This window comes from Gallus gallus, chromosome 8 (assembly GCF_016699485.2).
Source record: "Gallus gallus isolate bGalGal1 chromosome 8, bGalGal1.mat.broiler.GRCg7b, whole genome shotgun sequence".
NCBI lineage: Eukaryota > Metazoa > Chordata > Aves > Galliformes > Phasianidae > Gallus > Gallus gallus.
Window position 1 is genome coordinate 10,934,092 of NC_052539.1, and position 19,935 is coordinate 10,954,026.

The 19,935-nt window shown below is 39.0% G+C and overlaps 1 protein-coding gene across 9 annotated transcripts in view; it reads left to right on the top strand.

Moving 5' to 3' along the window:
• Positions 1 to 2,389: 2,389 nt before the first annotated feature.
• The window catches only part of COL11A1 (collagen type XI alpha 1 chain), a 146,843-nt gene continuing 129,297 nt past the window's right edge, over positions 2,390 to 19,935 (top strand). For all 9 annotated transcript variants that reach the window (XR_005861921.2, XR_005861922.2, XM_040704931.2 and 6 more), the window contains exons 1-2: positions 2,390 to 2,759; positions 19,501 to 19,668. Coding sequence is in view for 7 of the 9 variants with exons in the window: in XM_040704931.2 (XP_040560865.1) it covers positions 2,645 to 2,759; positions 19,501 to 19,668 (283 nt within the window). In the remaining 2 variants the exon portion in view is untranslated. The remainder of the gene's footprint in view (positions 2,760 to 19,500; positions 19,669 to 19,935) is intronic.

The following is a 19,935-nucleotide window of genomic DNA, read 5'->3' on the forward strand; positions in this document are numbered from 1 at the left end:
TTTAATACTTTTATGACTCTCAGAAAGCTTATCTGCACTTTGAATCATATATAGTCTTTGATATATTTGCATTGCACTTAGGCCGCGATTACTATGATTATTTCACTGGGACATCATTGTGGCAGTTAAGAATACAAACTAAATAACTAACAAAATCAGTTAAATGAAAATCAGTAGTCATTAAATACTAGATCTCATATGTAACAAGATGAGGATCTTCAAGTACCTAAACGGCATGTGGCTTCTGTCTTGCAGCCACTGAATATGATGGCATTTTATTACACATCTGTATGGCTTGACATGGTGACATGCAGAAAGAACTGAGCTTGCACTACAAAAAGTTCTTGTACTAGATTTAATACAGAATTAATATAGAATTCTGCAGAATTACATATCAGTGGAAGCATGCCACTTCACCTGGATTGATATATTTTTCATCCACTGTCTTGCAGAGATCTAAAATTTCAATTTGGAATGCCAAATACTCAGCATTCTGTCCCAGATGTTCTTGGAATCAATGCCAGATCACAGAGACAAGTGGATATCTTTCTGCTGACATTTTGGGGTCTGAATTATGTACCTTAAAATTGAAGTAACTGCAAAGGCATTATGCTAAGTTACCATTCTCTAGACTGTGACATTTACCTGATCTTTTTCACCACCTACCTGAAACACTTCCTTTTCCCCTTTTTGATAGGGACAGACCTTTTTTCCTATGATCCATTGTATCTGTATTAATTCAGGCTAAAAGCAAGGCTCAAAAGAGCAGTACCAGAGGCAATGTGTGAGAACAGACTGGATGTAACAAGAGTGTTGATGACAGAAAGAGGTCTGATTTATAAACATCAAGAGGAAACTCAGACTTTATAGTGCATGGGATTTTCCAGCAACAAAGTATTAAGCAAAAAGAATAAACCATTTGTGGGGCTACCTACTGCCATTGTAAGAAAGAAGAATGAGGCACCAAAGGGATTAACCTACCGTTCTCTCTGAAGCCTCTAGTAATCCACAGAGGACAATGCAAACAGGGAGGGCAACAGTAATAGCACTAATTAATTAATTAATTAATGCCTGACTTTTTGGGATATGTGTGTGGTTAGGGCTTGAAACAGACAACTGAAGGACTTGTTCTGAAGGAGCAGGCTTTGGTACAGAAAAGTGAGGTAGACGGGGTGTTCTGATGCTCTACTGCTGCACTGCAGCTGACTGCTCCAAGTGCCAGACCCTCACCTCTCCTTGACGAACAGCACCCAGTAAGACCGGGGGGGGGGGCTGGAGATAACTGCTATGCACCATCAGTCCCTTCACTTGTAAATCTAACAAGATCAACTATTTTAGAAAAGCGAGTACAGAAAGAGTTAGGTATAGTATCGTAGTACAGTAAAACATTTGGTGCTGCAGGAAAGGATGATATACTTCTGAAATTTAATGTGTTGAGTAACACTAACGCTTCTGTTCTGGTCCAACCATCCGCTTATTAGTTAGAAGTTGTTTTTTGAAGTAGAAAGAGATCTCAATGAAGGCAACTTTCACAGTTCTGATACGCACTTCTACCAAAACGTGACTCAAGTATCTCATTTTCCAGGGGAGAGGGGAAGGACGCGGCGCCTGGTGGAGTGCGGTGGGACGTGCTGCAGGGTTCCCCTCCCACAGGTGGGTCCCGGTCGCTGTGGCCGCACTCGAGTGGGAACGGGGGGCCTTTCGGGGAAGAGATCCGAAGAGCGCTCCCCGACGTCCGGGACGTGGTGCGGCGGGGAACGGGCGGCTGTTTGGTGCGTGATTCCCCTTCACCTCCCGCTCCCTCCGTTCGCACAGGGCGCCCCGCGACAGTGTGAAAAGAAGACGCGTTCGGGAGCGGGTGCGCAGCGGACGGTCGGGACAGGCCTTCCCCTAAGCTCCCCCAGCCCCTCTCTCAACCTGGTTTCTCCTCTCACACGTCGCTCCTCCGCAGCCCGGCACACCCCCCCTCGCTCTCCCCGCTCCACTCGTCCGGAGAGTCGCCCCCCGCCCGCCCGCTCCCTCAGCAGCATCGTTTCCCGCCACCCGCTCCGAGGGGCGCCGCGGGCGGCACTGCGCATGCTCCGCAGCGAGACGGTGGGGTTGGGGGCGGCGAGGCTGAGGGGACTCCGAGCCCCGGGGACGGAATACACCCGTTGGCGTCCCCCGGCTCGCTCCCGCAACGCGGTTTCCTGTTCCGTAAGCTCGCCTTCGCGACAGCCGCTCCTCGCCGACACGGCGGTCGAAGGTGCCGTGGGCAGCCGGCGCGCCACCGCCAAGGCGGAGGGCGGTGCTGTGGGCGGCCGGGGGTGCGTCGCGATTGGCCTCCGGGCGGCGGCTGCCTTGTCAGTTGGGCACAGGGGTGGCCCCGGAGCCGCTCGCCCAGCCCTCTGACGGGATGAAGCGTTTAGGGGGATGCGGCGCTCTGTGCATTTTGATTAAAGCCCTTCGTCTCCCTTCAGTCTGAAGGCAGGGCACCGGGGAGCACGGGGTGGAGGGGCCTGCACAGGGTCGGGCGAGGGAGAGAGAATCCCTTTGGTGTGTTACGTATGGCTCTATAGGAGAAATCATCTCTGGGAATATTGTGGAAAGGACGGAGTATAAATTGAAGGCGCCTGGGTTTAATTTACACTCGCGGGCGCCCAGCATGAAGATGCAGAGGTGGTCCACGCGGTGGAAAACGAAAAGGTGGCCCTGGGACTCGGCCGTGATCGTGCTCATCACCCTCGCTATCCTTCTCCAGGCTGCGGAGGTCAGAGGAGGTAAGGAAAGGGACACGCTGTGGCCTCCGCTCTCCCCCCACGTCGGGGAAGAGATCCAAGGCAAGGCCGGGGCTGTCAGAGCGCCTCCGCTGCCAGGGAGAGGAGGAACCCTAAGGTCTCGGGCCCGGGGTGCGGACCCCGCCGAGGGCCCCTGGGGTCGCGGGTGCCCGCTCGGAGCCTCCCCTCCCACCTCAAGCGCCGCTGTAGGCTCAGTGCCGCTGAGGGGATGCGCTGGCAGGACTGGATGGTGAAGCAAGTATGCATTGTGCTGTGCGATTTCCCGTCGTCCAGCACCCGATTCAGTTTTAGAGAGTGTGCCTACGATTTTCAGTTCTGTTGAACTTAAGAATCTTGACGCTGCCGAAGTTCACGAAGTTGTGGCAGAAATTGAGCGACAACCATCTGCCTCCTCGGAGAGGCGAGGAAGGGGAAAACTGGGGGTGGAGGCTCCTCGGATTTTCTCCATTCCTCCCCTCACTGATTTTTCCTTTGCAAAGGCTCGCAGCGGCTAGAATGTTTTCCAGGGCGACAGAGTAGAAGTATGGCAGAGGCCCTTGGCAGCGCCGAGGAGGGCAGCCCCGCAGGTGGGCGCATGCCGGAACGACGCACCGGAGAGGAGGGGGCCCAGTTCCGAGCTCCGTGCGGGCAATACTGCCGTCTCCAGCCTCCTCCCGCTCCTGCCACGGAAGGGAGGGGGGGTGAGGGGAGGAAACGGGAGGGGAAGGGAGTGGAAGGGGTGGGGGGGGTGGGGGGGGCGAGTGGTCCCTTAGGTGTCCGTGGACACGGTGGGTACGGTGCAGTCCTGCAGAAGGAAAGGGAATCTCTGCCCCCAGGCGTGGCTCGGCCCTCGGGTACCGCCGCGCCGTCCCGACCGGTGCGCTGCGGCTTTGTGAGCTGAGCTCGCACATCTGCGGAGCTGCGATGCGTGAGCCGTGGTGGCAGGAGCCCCTTCGCCTCCTGCCGGGTTGGAAACGCTACCCGTCTTCCTCCTTCCTTCATTCGTCCCTCTCTCTGGAGCCCGCAGGCGCATGTGGGTCTGAGGATTTCATTTTCTTGTGTGTCAGACATAGAATCATAAAATCATAGAATGGCTTGGGTTGGAAGGGACCTAATGGATCAACAAGTTCCAACTTCCAACATCTATGAAGGAATTTTAACTCTCCACCAATAAAGTTTTAATTTTTAGGCTTTTTTATTATTATAACTTTCACATCGTATTTCTTGGTGTGAATCTCCACTTTCTGAATCAATGGGTGTCCTAGTGGGAGCACAGCAAGGTGATCGGGGTCTCCATTCAAGCCCTTTATACCTGGTCACAACCTTGGCGGTGTCAGCTCCGTCAGGGCTTCTGCCCCCTGCTGGCCCCATTTCTGCCAGGGATTTGAAGGGGTAAAATTTCATCCTCGCTGCAGTTCCACGGACTCCAGGTGGAGTTTGCTGAGGGCGAATTAATCTCACAGAGATTCAAAGATTCGGTTCTCCATTACGATGTCAAAACTAAATTTATTGAAGAAGAAATACTGTATACAAAGGCATGATAGATTTTGATGTTTTATGTCACTTTCCTGTGAGCACAGTAGAAGTTACTTTAGTGAGCAAGATTTATGTAGATTATCTTTACACGTTGTGTTGACACAAATGAAAAGTTGAATGAAAATCTAAACCCAAGCAGCCCGGAAAGGTAACAATCAAACAATCAAAACACCAGAAGTTAGCTGGTACTTCCTTAAAAATTTTCAACATTGGGCACATTGATAGGTTTTTAGGTTTTAGGTTTGGTAACTATTTTAAAAATCCTTTCCTCTAGTCCTCTGTATAAAGGACACTTTGGAAAAAGTGCTACAGGCTTCTCATCTTTGTAGGGGTATTCTGAAGAGAAATTACTGCTTGCACTTTTAGCAAATACAGTATGCCATTTGCTTAGAGATGCAGGCAGCTGTCTGCTCAGGGCTTGATCTGTTACTGAAGTCAGAGTATTTCCCCTGACTGCCAAGGGAGAAGAAGTTGGCACAATTTAGAGTATGAGGGAGATACTTCAGTGTTGTCTTTTGTGTATTCTACTCTTATTGGAAGTAGTTTAGAGATAAAATAGGACGTAATAACTCACATTTGAAAGTTGGAGAGGGAAACTACTCAGATGAAATAGAATACTGCAGTGGGGAAGCAATATGACTAAATGAAAATGCTGCGAGGTTTGACCAGGGTAAAATATGAATCATAGCCCCTATAAAATCTATTAAATTAAATCCTATATTCTTCAATTGTCTTTTCATAAAATGCCACTTAGTAAAGAAACGTAAAGATAGTTTCATTATGTATTTGTATAAAGTGTGAATTATACATCAGTGACTTCTTAAGACAGCAAAGTCTTTTCCACTCAGAAAAACCTCAAAAGATTCCTAAAATTCTTGACTTTTTTTTTTCAAGTTGCTTTATTTAAAACAGAAAAGAAATAGAAGTATGAGGTGTCATCCACAGAACCGAGAAAGGAGGTATGAAGATCTGCTTGAATTATTTCTCCTTTAGAAAGGTTATAGAAATGAGAAGAAGTGGAATGGAAAAGCTAGTGACTCATATTTGGTCAGCTCAGTGCCCACCAGCACTTAAGCAGCTCTTTTTAGAAAATATTTTTGCTTTTGGACTCACCAAAAGTAAACAGTATTCAGTATTTTAAAAGACATCCTTTGATTTCCTTTCCCCTTCCTCACCTTTTAATACTAAATCTACTGGTAATGGGTTTGGAATGAATAAACTCATTTAGTCAAAATGGCATGGCTTCAACACTATAAATTTTTAGTAAGGCTCTGGCATCAATGCACTATTGTGATTCTGATTTAATTTTCATGGGCAAGAAATGAAAAATTAGTCTTTTTATTATTTATAAGCTTTTTCAATCCAGCTCTGAGTGCAAAAAGATTTAAGATTTCTTACTGAAAATGGGGCTTTAAAGCTATATATAGAAAAGATATTTTCTGTGTGAGTGGCAAGTAGATTGGTTCCTAGTATATCGTAGACGCTTTTTACAGTTGTCTTAGGAAGTACAAAGGTTCCTTGTTCTTCCCCCAGGCAGGGTTGGAAACTAAGGAGAGTTCTAGGTGCAGAAGGAATGGAGAACAGGGTACACTGGTACTGGCAAAAGAACAGTTTTCTTTGTGGGCTCCATACTGATATTTAATTGTAATTGCTTAGTAACTCTGGGAAGATATGGATCTGTTTATTGAATTAAAACTGCTGTATCTGATTACTCTAAAACAGTAATGAAAAGGTGCCCCTAAACTAGAAAAGGATTAATCTCTTCTCAGAACTGTTACTGATATAAGACACTTTTAACTGTTTGATTCACTTTTCAGATTGAAATAGAATGTGAAACACTTTCATCATTTTTATTATTATTATTTCACAGTGAAACAGCTATTTTTGTGTTAATTTTGGTTTAACCTTCAGAACCTTCAGAAACAGAAAGCATATAGAGGTTTCTCAGATAAAATACAGACAAAAATGATTAAATCAAAGGGAGATTTTACTAGATTGTACTAGTGATCCTAGCTGAAGTTTTTTCTGAGTCCCAGGGATCAGCAGGTGAAACGGTCCTCTCTTCCCAGTATAGAGCAAAAGAGGCCTGCATGCATATGTCTGTTTTACTATATTATTTACATTAAAAAATATTTTTGGGGTAAAATAATTATATCAATATCATCAGCAGCCATCTGGCAGAAGAATGACTGGTATGTGTTGCAAATTCTCCAGAGTATGGATCTTTGCATTTAATTTAGAACAAGACTTCTCAAGGATCTCAGAAAGGACTATTCAGACTGCAGGCTGTACAGAAAAAAAAGTTGTTCCATATTTCTCAACTTCAGTTTTGTGTATATCTAATAAGTGTAACTGTATGTAACATATATGTAACATATATGTAACATATAGAGTGCATGCAAACATTCAGTGCCTTTGGCATCAATTGTTGGAATATCACTAGAAAAAAATAATGCGCAATACGAAATCTTTTCTGGTGCATGATGTTTTCTTACTGCTGGAAAAAAAAAAAAAAAAAGAAAAAGAAAAAGAAAATGTTGCAGATTAGATTAGTTCCTGTGTCAGTGGTAAAGTGTAGCAAAGGGATTGTTATGTTTGTTATTGCACTTGTCTTGCTCAAAGATACTTCATCTCCTCCAAATAGGGCCCATAATTCCAACAAGACTGCTGCATAATAGCAAGAGCAGTGACATTACTGCTGAAGTTATACCTAAAACACACTGGAGTAATTATGTTTCTCCTGGATTTGTTTCATTCAGTGGTGAGCAATAGAATTTCCATCTGCCAGCAAGATAAAGAAGTTGCATCTCTCTGTGGAGCTTCCCGCTTCTTTTCAGAAATCCTCCTAGCACTGATTCAGTTATAATTGTTCTGAATATTTGTTTATAATATGGGGGAATAAATTAAGCAGAGCTTGGGTGGAATCTCTAGTCCTGCAAAACTCTGAAGTCTCAGGTAGTGACACAGATTTGCCCTCTGGCTGGACACAGTAGATGGCAGTTCCTTACAAGGACACTCATGCCTGTTGCAATGGCTTATAACTGTACTACTCAGTATTAAATACCAAGTTTACAGACTGTAAATGTAAGGATTAATTGCTGACCCTGTTATAGCAATAGTAATAGAATCTGACAGAACTTAAATTTTTTTTTAAACACATTATCACACATAAAAGGTTGTAAAAATCTTTGTGAATTCTAAGGCTGGGACTTCAGTGTATGTCAAAGCATTAATGCATACAGTATGTGAAGTAGATGTTATTTGGCAGAGCTGATACTATGGAAGCAAAGTATTTGCTACAAAGCAAATTGAAAGATGTGTTATAAAGTATGATTAAAAACTGAAGATCCTGATCCTGCTATGAATAACAGCACTAGCAACCTGCAATTTAAATCAACTGCAATTATAAGTCAAATTTTTGTCACTTTATTACAGTGCTACCATAGCTTATGCTTTACTCACTCTGTCTCCTCATCTGTTTATCCATTCAAAATATTTTAGTAATCTCATAGGTTTCAATCAAACATTCATAGTTAAAAAAAAAAAAAAGAATCAGTCAAGGTTTTACAACCTTGCTTTCTGCTTAAGCAGAACTGCTAGTATCAGTAGGGTACAGAACTGCGACTAGCTTCGTTAACTTGCTATCAAATGGGAGATTATATCTTTGACATCAGTGAAAGTATGGTGAATTTCTGAGTTGTATGGTTAATAAAAATCATTTAGTTGTTTCTCTATGAAATTAAATGGGGTTACTTTGAATATTTTTATTTTGAATATTTTACTTTGAATATTTGTAAATACTGAATCTAGCTGTTTCTCTTTGTGTAAACATATTCCATTGCTTATAGCTGAAAAATGTGCATATGTGTGGTATTTGAAAACTACCATTTGTCAAGAGATATTCTTGAAGTCTATTAGGATGATTTTAAATAATTTTAGCAACAAAACTTTTGCTTAAGTGGCCTCAGTCTCTTTCATTTTTAATTGCTGAGAGCACACCTTGTCTCTTCCTTTAGCAATGCCTTTTTTTGTTTGTTTGCTTGTATGGTAATAGAAATGGGATACTTCAACAATTTAATACTTGTTGCTGATTTTCACATTTAGAAGTAATGTCTCCACCATCTTTACAAAACAAACTTTTTTAATGTTTACCACAGGCCTCAACACTGTTAGACACTTTGCACTTCTGATATAATCTGCTGCAGTATAAAATAGGAATAACTCCACAGAAATACTGAGACAGAAGTTAAAATATTGCAAATTGGTGGATAAGTGGAGGGCTACACCAGGTGATGAAAGCAGCCCAATCCTTTGTAAGTAACAGTGAAATATTTTAGGGGATCCTGATCACGTCTTCTGTGCTCAATTTTAGTCAATATTGCTGAATAAATGGTTCAGAAGTGTTGCTTATACAATCTCTTTGCCCTCAAAGAAGGTTTTGCTTTCAGTGTTGAAAAGTATAGAAAGCAAAAATGAAATGTCAGCCTCAAGATCTAGGTTATATTCTAGAGTTGTGTAAAATAACAAAACCAAGAAAGAACAATTCTTAATTCTTGCTGAATATTTTAGTTTAAGTCAGCCTGCAAGCTTACTCATCAAAGTCTTGGACTGCAAGAAAGCATTGCTTGGATTACAGAGACCTGAGCCTGCAGTGAGAACTTAAAAGTGTCCATATTTGAAAAACTGGGAAGCTCAGTGAAGCATCTTGATTAGAATATGCTTTTGAATTTCTGCCCTTGGGCATTTACTTCAGTATTAATGCTTAACAGATGACGAATGCAGTAAATTAATAATAATTACTTATACATATTTCAATTTTTAAAAGATACGCATCATAATTGCCCACAACGACAATAATTAAAATATGCAGTGGTAAAAACATGAATGAAAATACTTCTACTGCTTTAGAAAGATTTGTACTGCTTTAGTACAAATTTCTAGTAACAGATGGCTCTTGCACTGTGTCCTACAGGTCAAAAGACTAAGCTCAGCAAATCCAGACTGCAACTCTGCCAGGGAAGACTTTCTTGCTGATCATTCAGGACTGGGGCAGCATTTGTTGTTATTTACGTTCTAGCAAACTTAGGTCTGTCTGGTAAACTAAACTGCTTGCTGTTGTTGATGGAATCAGAAAATGGCCTAATGATCTGGGATAAGGAATACAAATGGTAAAAGTTATCAGATTTCACAGTAGGAGAACTGCTGAAAAAGCTTGACAAATGGTAGCTAGATAAAAACTATGTAGAAGAACTTTCACAAAAGCTATCTTCAAGACTTTGAAAAACAAATAAAAAAGCCTGACTTCTCTCTATTTCTGGCCTGAAAGCACTGTTCATTTAGCTATTGGCTTCCTAATGAATGCCAACTGGAAACTATAACAATAGCAGTTCTTAGAAGGAGCACTTACAAAAATTAAAAAATTTAAGAAAAGTCACTGTTGTCCATTATGCCTTTAATAAGTAACATGGATTCAAAACAGAGAAGCAGCCCAGCCAGTACCTTCTATTTGAGTTCCTAAATATACACCTAGAAATCTAACCATAAGATGTCCTATTTTGAAAATCTTGTCCACAAATATTATAAGAAGTCTTTTCATCAGTACCCACTAAATATGCATATTTTAGCCTACCAGGCTGTAATAGCTGCTACTCTTTAAATGATCTATCACAGCAAGAAAAAAAGTGGACTAACCTTAAAAAAACAAAAACAAAAACAAACAAACAAAAAACCCCCACAATTTAGAATGGAAGATGAATGTTTCAACACACTTAAGCTTTAGTTTTGTGGTGGTTCTGTTGGAACAGATTACTGGCAGAATGAAACATAATTCCATGGAATAATATGAGGTAAAGTAATAGTGCTTTAGAAACATTTGTCTTCCTAAACTGCTCAGATAATGCTTTTTTACTGCGGCAGATGCACTAGAGCACAGACACACCTTTTCTACTACTCCAGGGTTGTTTCTCACCAATTATGAATTACTGGTTGTAATTCTTAGAGGCTATTTCTGGGATAATTCCTGATAAATTTTCATTTTTGTGTTAATTAGAAAAATAACATTGCTGAAGAATAATGATAGCTCAGGAAGAAAACCCATAGTGTTTATTATATGTGAAGAAGGAAAAGCCATGTTTACTAACATTACTGAGAGCATAGCAAACTGTAGCACACTCAGATTCCTAAGATATATCCATATAAATAAATAATACTGTCTCTATTTTCCCCTTTTACTTTCATTATTATTTGCATTTAAAGTATGTTCACCAGCAAGCATCTTGGAGTATCTTGCAAATGTAGGTTAAATAGGGAAGGATCATTGTGCCTGAGCTGTCTCATAAAATTAAGAGCATAAAACCCAAGAGTTATCAGAACAAAATTTAAATATAATAAGATTTTGACTTCTAGTCTTCATTAGGCTCTTGAACAGAAATATATATATATTTAATTCTAAATGAGTCACCCCCTCAACAATTTCTTATGGGAATTAATTGTGAAGCCAGAAGTTGCCACAATAGTCACTTTCCTGTCAGTCCTTTTAGGTTGATGGCTGTTTTTCCTTCTGAAATTACAGAAGCTGATTATTTTCTTTGCAAACCCTGTCTTCAAAAAATGTCTCTTGAACTGTTAGGTCCTTGGTCACCATCACCATTAACTGCAGTTAAAAATTATTTGTTGTACAGTTCTTAGGCAGATGATGTCAGATTTCATGTATCCTACTCAAAAATGTGCAGCGATATCTTCAATGCTCACTGAAGCTTCTGAGTGGCTTGCAGCCCATTATGTTTAGAACAGAAAAAACTCAAGGTGTGGAACTTTTTTGTTTATAGGGACAATTGTCCATTCTGACTTTCTTTGTTTTTTCTAAAGGGATAATCAAATTTACTCGAAAAAGAACTCTCAACAAATAATATCGTTTCAATGTACACCTGTTCCAAAACTGCTGAGTACCACTGTATGCATTTGTGATAGGATCATTATAGATGTTTGAACTCTTAGGATCTAAGATATGAAATAATAAGAGAAATCCATGCTTATGATGAACTGCAGCTGCTTATGGAACTGACCTATAAACTGCTTCTCAGTAGAGCTTTATGTAGCACAAGGTGGTTAGAAACCTTTCTTATAACCAGTTAGCCTATATAAATCAAAAAGAATTTTGGGGGAATCACTAGGTAAGTATGCTGAGAATCTATTTTTGTGCAAATAATTCTAGTAACAGAGTGTCCATGTCATCTTCTGTCAAAGAAATTAATCCAACACAGAATTTATTCATTTGTAATAGCAGCAGACTCAAATTTCCAGTAAGAAGCTGTGAATGGAAGCTGATAAGTATGGGAAGAAACAGGAGCTAAAGTATTTCACATGCTTAAGTGTAAATTGATTAATAGAAACACATTAGCTGTTAAAAGAGATTTGGGACAGAAACACAGTGTACTTACATGAACCAGTACAATTCTACTTGCAATGCATATTAATTGCTTCACATTAACATACCTAAAATATTCATTAGTGTCACTCAATAGATGTATTTTCTATACTATGTATTATATCTATATATTATGTTGCATTATATATGATTTTTCTTATATTATTTATATATGATTTAAGTAAGCCTGTGTAGAAAACCTCTTTTTATTTTGGATCATTACTACAGTTAGCATTATCTAGAAATTGTAATGAAGCATCTGTTGTAAATCAAAATATTTACTTAACTGCAAAGTTATTGAAATAAAGGTAATTAGCCATACAACAAGATTATGGCTAGAAAGATAACATATAGTGATGTTACCCTTTTATCCAAAATACCGCTGCTCATGTAATTCCAGAGATATTTCTGCTGCCATTAGATACACTTTTGATCCATGTTTTGTGTGTACTGTGCAGCTCTCCATAGCAGTGTCAGATAGGCTTTAACATGCATACACTTAGGTGGTGTAATGCCTCCTATTTATTCATATGGAAACTAACACAAATAGCACAATAACAGTATTTGATAGAGAAAATTCTCATCTACAGAATACTATTTTTCAGTGTAGTCACCATCACTAGCTATGCACTTTCACTGGCAATGAATGAGAGCCTGCATGTTGCACTCATAAAAATCCGTAACAATGGAGCTGACATACTTGTCACCACTGCTGAAATGTACCACCCACTGGGCTCATGTCCACTGTTTAGTCTCCATAAACGTTCAACAAGTGTCAGTGAATGTCAATGAGCGCCCTTCTCTTAACACATAGCAATTCAGTGGCGCACCTTTGCTTCATATGCATTTCCATATCAGACGCCATTTTGTCAGACTGCCTCTCTGCTGCCATCTGTCAAATGGCAACAAAATACAGAAAGATATTGGTGGGAAGGTTCAACCTCTACTGCCATACCATCAGCATCCACCCCTAATGTTGTGGGCCAACATAATAAAATAAGAGGCATTACTTTCAGAACAACCCTCATATATTTATAATGCAGAATTTGAATGGTGGCTGCTGAAGCACAAACAATACATTTTATTACCTATCACTAAGATATTGTTTGCCATGATCTTAGTTATAGCAAGGGTACTTATTTATAAATGAAGAAGATATGATTAAATACCATTCATTTAAGTACCACCTGCCACTGCATTTAAAAAAATGCAAATGTTATCAACCAGCCTTGACCATACTGTCATGACAAATACAACTTGTCCCTGTCTTGTGATTCCTGTGGTTTTACCTAGAGTTATGTGGGCACTTACAAAAAGCTTTCCCACAGGTAGACGTGATCGTGCTGAGCATTTATACTATAACTAAGGTAATTCCTTAAACAAGGAGGCTTATATCATATGTTGAATAAATCTTTACCACAGACTGTGTATTCAAAGTATTTCAGTCTGTCTTTTTGTACTGTTTCTCAGTCTCTCATTGCTCTTATGTGATAGTCTGTATTATTATTACCCTTGAACTTCCTCCGTGAGTAGTTTCAACCAAAAGAAAGGGAGAGTCATATTACCTAATTACCTAGCTAAGATTAATGAGGATGATTACTTTTAGAATTAATTTCCATTTAGAGTTTGTGGAATGGAATTAAGCATAAGCTGTATTTCTAACTGTAACAATATAAATAAAAATGTAGTTAGTTTTTTACAGGTTCTTCAATCTATGATTTTATATTTTTAAAAGATGTGATTATTAAAGCATTGAATGTAAAGCACTACCATAGAATTTAAAGTAAATGTATCATTGTATGCATAGGAAGTCAAGCCTTGAAAATGCTAAGAAAAAACCTGCAACAGAAAACATATTAAGTTTCCTTCATGTAATTCATTCTCATAATGTATCCTGACCTTGCAGTATTACACTGTGATTTGGGATTCAGTTTACAGCTAATTAGCCCAACTGATTTCTAGATGCTCCTTATTCATTTAGCAGGACCAGATCAGAAACAATTTATTATGCTCAGTTATTTGCTGTTTTCCTTTTAATTTCCAAAAGGGAGATGCCAGCAGAGGTGGATTTTCTTCTTACTTAATATGCTTTTACACATATTTTGGTATAATTTAAACTAGCTTAGAAGTTCTTATGTTTCTGCCAATCTAGTTCTATCTTGCTCTTTTTTTCTTCCATAGGAAGTAAATAGAAACCTTAGGGTGGGGAAAGAAAGCAAAGGAAGCTTAAATATGGTCTATGTCTTACATTTAATATGAACCAAATGTTCTCATCCATACCAGTATAGATGTGAAAAGTTCACTGTGTGGGTAGAGGTACTTCAGTCATACAGCAGTAACGAAGACCAGAATTTGGCTCTACAGGTTCAAATTTTAAAAGTTACAAGTTATCTAGTGGGTGGCAATCCTGCCCACTGCAGGGGGGTGGAATTTGATGGTCGCTTCCAACCCAAGCCATTCTACGATTCTGTGATGTTATTTCAGGTACTGAGGTAGTACATAGCTAAAATTTTCTTGTAGTATATGTTTTTGAAAACTATGAAATTATGCTGGAGCTATCTGATTAACAGTATGGTATACTGAAAGATGCTCAGACAGCTGATCATAGCTGATACACCTCTATGTTCTAAAAATGTGATTTCTGAAGGATTCTCCTTTATCATTCCAGAAGTCTCAGCACTTGTGAACTGTTTTTCTCTGGCTACTACTGCATAGTCTGTTAGTGGCAGTAAAAGCTGCACATCTCTCTTTGAATTTTGTTTTTCAAAATAAGGATACATGCTGTTGAGATTCTCACTATAGCATTTAATGAGAAGAATGACCACTTGCAGTTGTTCTCCATCAGTGGAAACATAGAAGAGTGGAAGCTTGCATTTTGATTGCAGCCTGATGCTGAGGAGAGCTTTGCCTGAAAAATGCAAATTCTGCTCTGGAGAAGACAGGCTTCTTTACATAGGCTAGTATTGAGGGTTTGGCAGGCTCGCCTGCAGGAGATGGGCTTCAAGCATCAAGCCAGTGTGGCCATAAAGTCCCTGCATGAAGGGACTGACTTTCAGGATCTAGATCCTGTATTTCGACAAACTTACATAGTCCAGTTTTCAAAGCTGATATGTAAGCTTCACAGGGAGAATTAACTGCGCCCCAAATGCTGATGAACAGAGCTTTCTCATTATGTTTATTTGTGGTCTATTTCCTTGTAATCTCAAATCTTAGTGCTAAATCAGAAGGATGCAGAAGTATATCTTTAATTTGCAGCTTTCTTCTCATCTGAGAAAACTATTAAGGGAAATCATATTAGAGAGTAAAATCACTTAAACAGGCTGTGAGAAAGTTCTTGTGAGCGGCCCTATGTCTGCTAATAAATTAATGGTGTCCCTTATATGCAGGTCTTGGGCCAACATAATAAAACGGGAGGTATTACTTTGAGAGCACTCTCATACAAAATGTAACCCTAATTTGAGTTTCATACAAACAGGCAAACAGTGTGGCCTTCATGCTCTTTCGGGCTGTTTCTTATTATTTCGTCCCAGAAATTATGTGGGAGAAGTATGCTAGAGAAGAGATGGTTTACAGGAAGAGGTGAAGCTCACTGGTTACAGAGACACTGAGCATTGCAATCCTTATGAAACTGGCAGAGAGCAATCACAGTCTCCATTGATAACTTCTAGACTGTGTTCTTCCCTGAATTTGTGAGTCATCTTCCTAACTCTCTATCCTGGTCTTCTAAGCAGGCCGGTTGTTGGCTATGCATGTATATCTCATCCTCCTTTATACTTCAGACAGGATAACTCTAAACAGTTAGGATCTAAGCTCTGCTGTTTTTCAAGACCAGCTTATTTTTGGCTGAATTCCTAAATGTGTGAGCTTTGTGACTTATTAAGAGCAACTGTGTTCAGTGCTTTCTGTAGAGGCCTTTTGTAGGTGATTTGAATGTGCATGCTGTACTTCTCAAGAATTTTGAGACTAATGTCATGTCAGCCTGTCTGTAAGTGTAAGGATAAATATAGATGTTTATGGCTGTTCCAGCTACATTTCCATAGTTTCAGTAAATATAAAAAAACATTGAAATACATGAGAACAGAATTTCTAGTAGGAAGGAGAGTGTGTTTGCAGAAATCCAAATATATGGCAGCTTGACACAGGAAAAGAGTAGATGCAAAGTTTTAACTGAGGCCCTGTTTTCAGTTGCAAGGGCAGCTATGAGATTTTCAGGCCTGAACTATAAGACAGGTTACATCCTAATCTGATTTTAAAAATGGCGTACATGAAATGTTGCAAAAATATTTGAGGAAGGGGTACAAAATCAGAAATCCTGTGTTTTCCACAGGATGAATGTCAGGAGTTGGACTTGATGATCCTTCTGGATCCTTTTCAACTGGGGATAATTATGATTCTATGAATGAATTTTAAGTAGGTTTCTATGAAGAACCTGCTTTTGTAAAGAAGGATATTAAAATTTATGAATTCCTGTCTGCTTTATCTAAAGAACTCATTTTCTGTTCAGTGATTGCTTTAAGTGTCTCTTTTATATACATTAGGGAAGCAGTTTCTGTTGCAGTCTGTAAATATTAAGTAAGTCAGCCTTATTATTATTGAAGTTGAACTGATTAATCTTTTTGTTTGTTTAAATTTACATGCCTTTCCTATTTAGAAATCACTGTAAACTGAGTAGGTTTTTTTACTGTTCATGATTCTTGACTCACAGTTTGTGGAAATAAATGTCACCTATAGACTTTTAACAAAAGTTCATTTTTGTTATTTAGAATTTGTGGTTTGAACATTGCTCACTTTTATTATTCTGTTTTATGACTGGAAGTTTTTTAGCAGCAGAATCAGCATGAAGTAATGAATAACCTTGATTAAGCATGAAGACTTTTCCAGCCAGTCTTTGTTCTAAAAAAAAAAAAAAAAAAAAAAAAAAAAAGAGGAAAAATAACCTGGTACAAATTATATAAAAGAGCAAAGGAAAAAAGAACATAGCAGTGGTTGACTTATACTTTTACTGAGTTTTCCAGTGACTGGTTCAAATTACTATAGATAGTAATATAGTGAAAAAATAGCCATCAGCTACCAAAAAACAACGTGAGTGTTCCTTCCATAACTTTACGTTTACATATAGAAAGAGCTTTATATCTACTAACTTTATTCATCCAGAGAAATAAGGTAGGTGTTTCAGAATTTGCAGACTACTGTAACTTTACTTTCAGAATTGTTTGAACTTACTGAATATGTAGGACATTTTAAGTAACAGAGTTAAAGTGGGTGTGTACTGTAGCATTCATTCAAATTGTGTGTAGTATTAGCTTGTAATAAACATTTTGGATTTGTATTTGATAGCATGATCAGATGAAAAATTTAAATGGAATAAAAAAAAAAGTAAAGCTCATAGGTATTATTTGTGATTATATTTTAAACCAGAAGTTACATACATTCTAGGCTGATTAAGAAAATCTCAGATCCTCTGTTATTCAAAGTTAGGTTTAACACATAGTTGACTTCATCATATTTGGCAATACTGAGGAAATAGAATGAGCTAATTAAATTTTCTCATTTATAGAGAATATTGAAAAATTATTTCTGAGATGCTACAGTGAGGGAAATAATAGCAAAACTGGCTAGAAATAGTAAAAAAAAAAAAGACAAATGTATTCAAGAGGGACTCTAATTAGAATACTACTTTGCCTATGTTTTCACACTCTCGTTTGTTGCTTGAAAGCAGTCCTTTAAATAGCTGAATATGTACACACAATGAATTTGAGGGCTTAAGTTGATATTTATCAACCTATAAAGTGAATACAAAGAGAATAAGTTAGCTGTAGTCAATGTCGTTGTGCATTTCAAAGATATGTAGAAAGATCATATTTCCCAAATACATTACTCAGCTTTGATAGTCATGTAAGACTTTGTTTTTTGAGCTAAGGTGGTTATGAGTTTGCCAGAAAGAAAGCTGCAGAAAAGCCCTAGTGGAGAAATGACTGGTTAAAATTATGTTTCCATTCAAAAAAATAGATCAGTGAAGCCATGATCTGCAGGTTGAGGGAAGTGATCCTCTCCCTTCTACTTTGCCCTGGTGAGGCCACATCTGGAGTACTGTTTCCAGTTCTGGACTCCCCAGGGATCTCTTTGAAAAAATTCTGTAGAGGGCGACAAATGATGATAAAGGGTCCAGAGCATATCCCATATGAGGAAAGGCTGAAAGGCTGGAGAAGAGAAGGCTGAGAGGCGATCTCGTCACTGTTTATGAACATAGAAAGCGTGGGAGTCAAGTCAGTGGGATTGGGCTCTTTTCAGTGGTGAGCAACAGTAGAAGCAAGGAGCAGAAACTGGAACACAGGATGTTCCATATTAAGGCAGGGAATACCTTCTTCACTGTCAGAGTGTCGGAGCACTGGAACAGGCTGCCCAGAGAGGTTGTGGAGTCTCCTTTTCTGGAGAGATTCTCTACCTAGATTTCTACCTGTGTAACCTGGTGTACTCAATTTCTAGAAGTCCATTCCAGCCCCTACAATTCTGTGATATATTCCAAAATCATTTTTTTAACAATCTCAGTTCAATAGCAGCTCTGAATTTCTTTGGATCCACAATTTTAAACTGTCAGACACTGAGCATAAATGCACTGTACTTGGCCCCTAAGGACAAAACAGTCAATATGAATTTTGGCTTGAAAATAATGAAAGTTCCTGCTGAAACTGAAAAACCTCTTGCATTAGGACTGCCTAGAATAGCAGCTCTGTTGAAAGGATATAGAGCTTCTCACAGACAGCAAGCTAAGCATCAGTTGCATGCCCTAAAGTACTTAAGTACTAAAGTAGCCTTAGTAAATAAGCCTAAAAACATACTGATCTGTGTAAAAAGAAGTGCAGACAACAGACTAAGGCACACAGTTTTTCAATTTATTTGATTCAACACTGATTAGACTACATCTTGAATTCCCAGTGAAGGAAAGATAATGATAAACTGAAGTGTGTCAAGTAGTAGTTGGCCACCAAGACAGTCAGAGAGGTTGGGTACCCTTTCTCTTTAAGGGCAGGCTAAGTAGCACAGGTCTTTTACTAAATTTCTAGGTAAAGATCTGATGAATAGTTTAATTGCGATAAATAGTAGACAAAATCATCCATCCCACTAACTTACTTTCTTTAGACTGCTGACTAAAGATGTTCTTTCTACTAATCTACTTGTCAGATGAAGTGATCTGTCTAAATACATGCATTTTCTGGTGCTATTGTAGGTAGAAGACAAGTAATTCCCCAAACCTGGGTCATTCTGTGATTCTGTCTGTGCACTCCTTGCGGTCAAAACAGTTTTCTTTTTCTCTAACTGGAAAAGAGATTAGCTTCTTCCTTATGACATTGCATTTGAGAAAGCACTCATAAGATTCAAAATATTTCCTAACGTTAGCAACATTAGTTTCTGATAGCAGATTAATAGCTGAACGCTTCTGAAACTTTTGAAATTAGTTATACTCCTTACAAGTTACTCAATAAAATAATGTGTTATAAATTAAAATCACCAAATTTCCCTGCCTTTGGGAAACTGTGGCTGTCAATGAGTATAGACATTCAAATATCTGATCATAAAATTTATGTTAGATTGGATTAACCTTTACATATTTAAAAATTAATAATCCTGTTAAAAGAACATTCTGATTTAAGAGTCATCTGCAGTAAATCAAACAAGGATGCAGTCACTGTTACGATTACACATATGCTTTTGCAATGAAATGCATTTTCTGCAAATTGTGGAGATGCAAGATAGGTAACTTTTTTTTTTTTTCTTTGTCAGCTGAACCAGTTGATGTACTAAAAGTATTAGAATTTCATAATTCACCGGAAGGAGTATCAAGAACAGCAGGATTTTGCACTAACAGAAGAGATTCAAAAGGCTCAGATGTTGCCTACAGAGTTTCAAAAACTGCACAGCTCAGTGCCCCAACAAAGCAGCTGTACCCAGGTAAGATTGTCAGAAAGCTATTACTTTGTTAAATTGTCTTACTGCCTGTCCTTTTACAGTATCTAAAAATGCAGCAGGTCGTTGTCAGTACCACAAAGTAATTCCGTTATCCCTAGAAGTGTGTCTGCATACAAATGACAGGATGGGCTCTTAATCCATGGCACGAAGCTGTTTTTATCGGTTTCAGTGATAAAGCTCTTCTTCAAATTCTGCATCACTGCTAGAACAAGTCTGTAAGTCACATTACCCAGTTTTTCCATGGTTCTA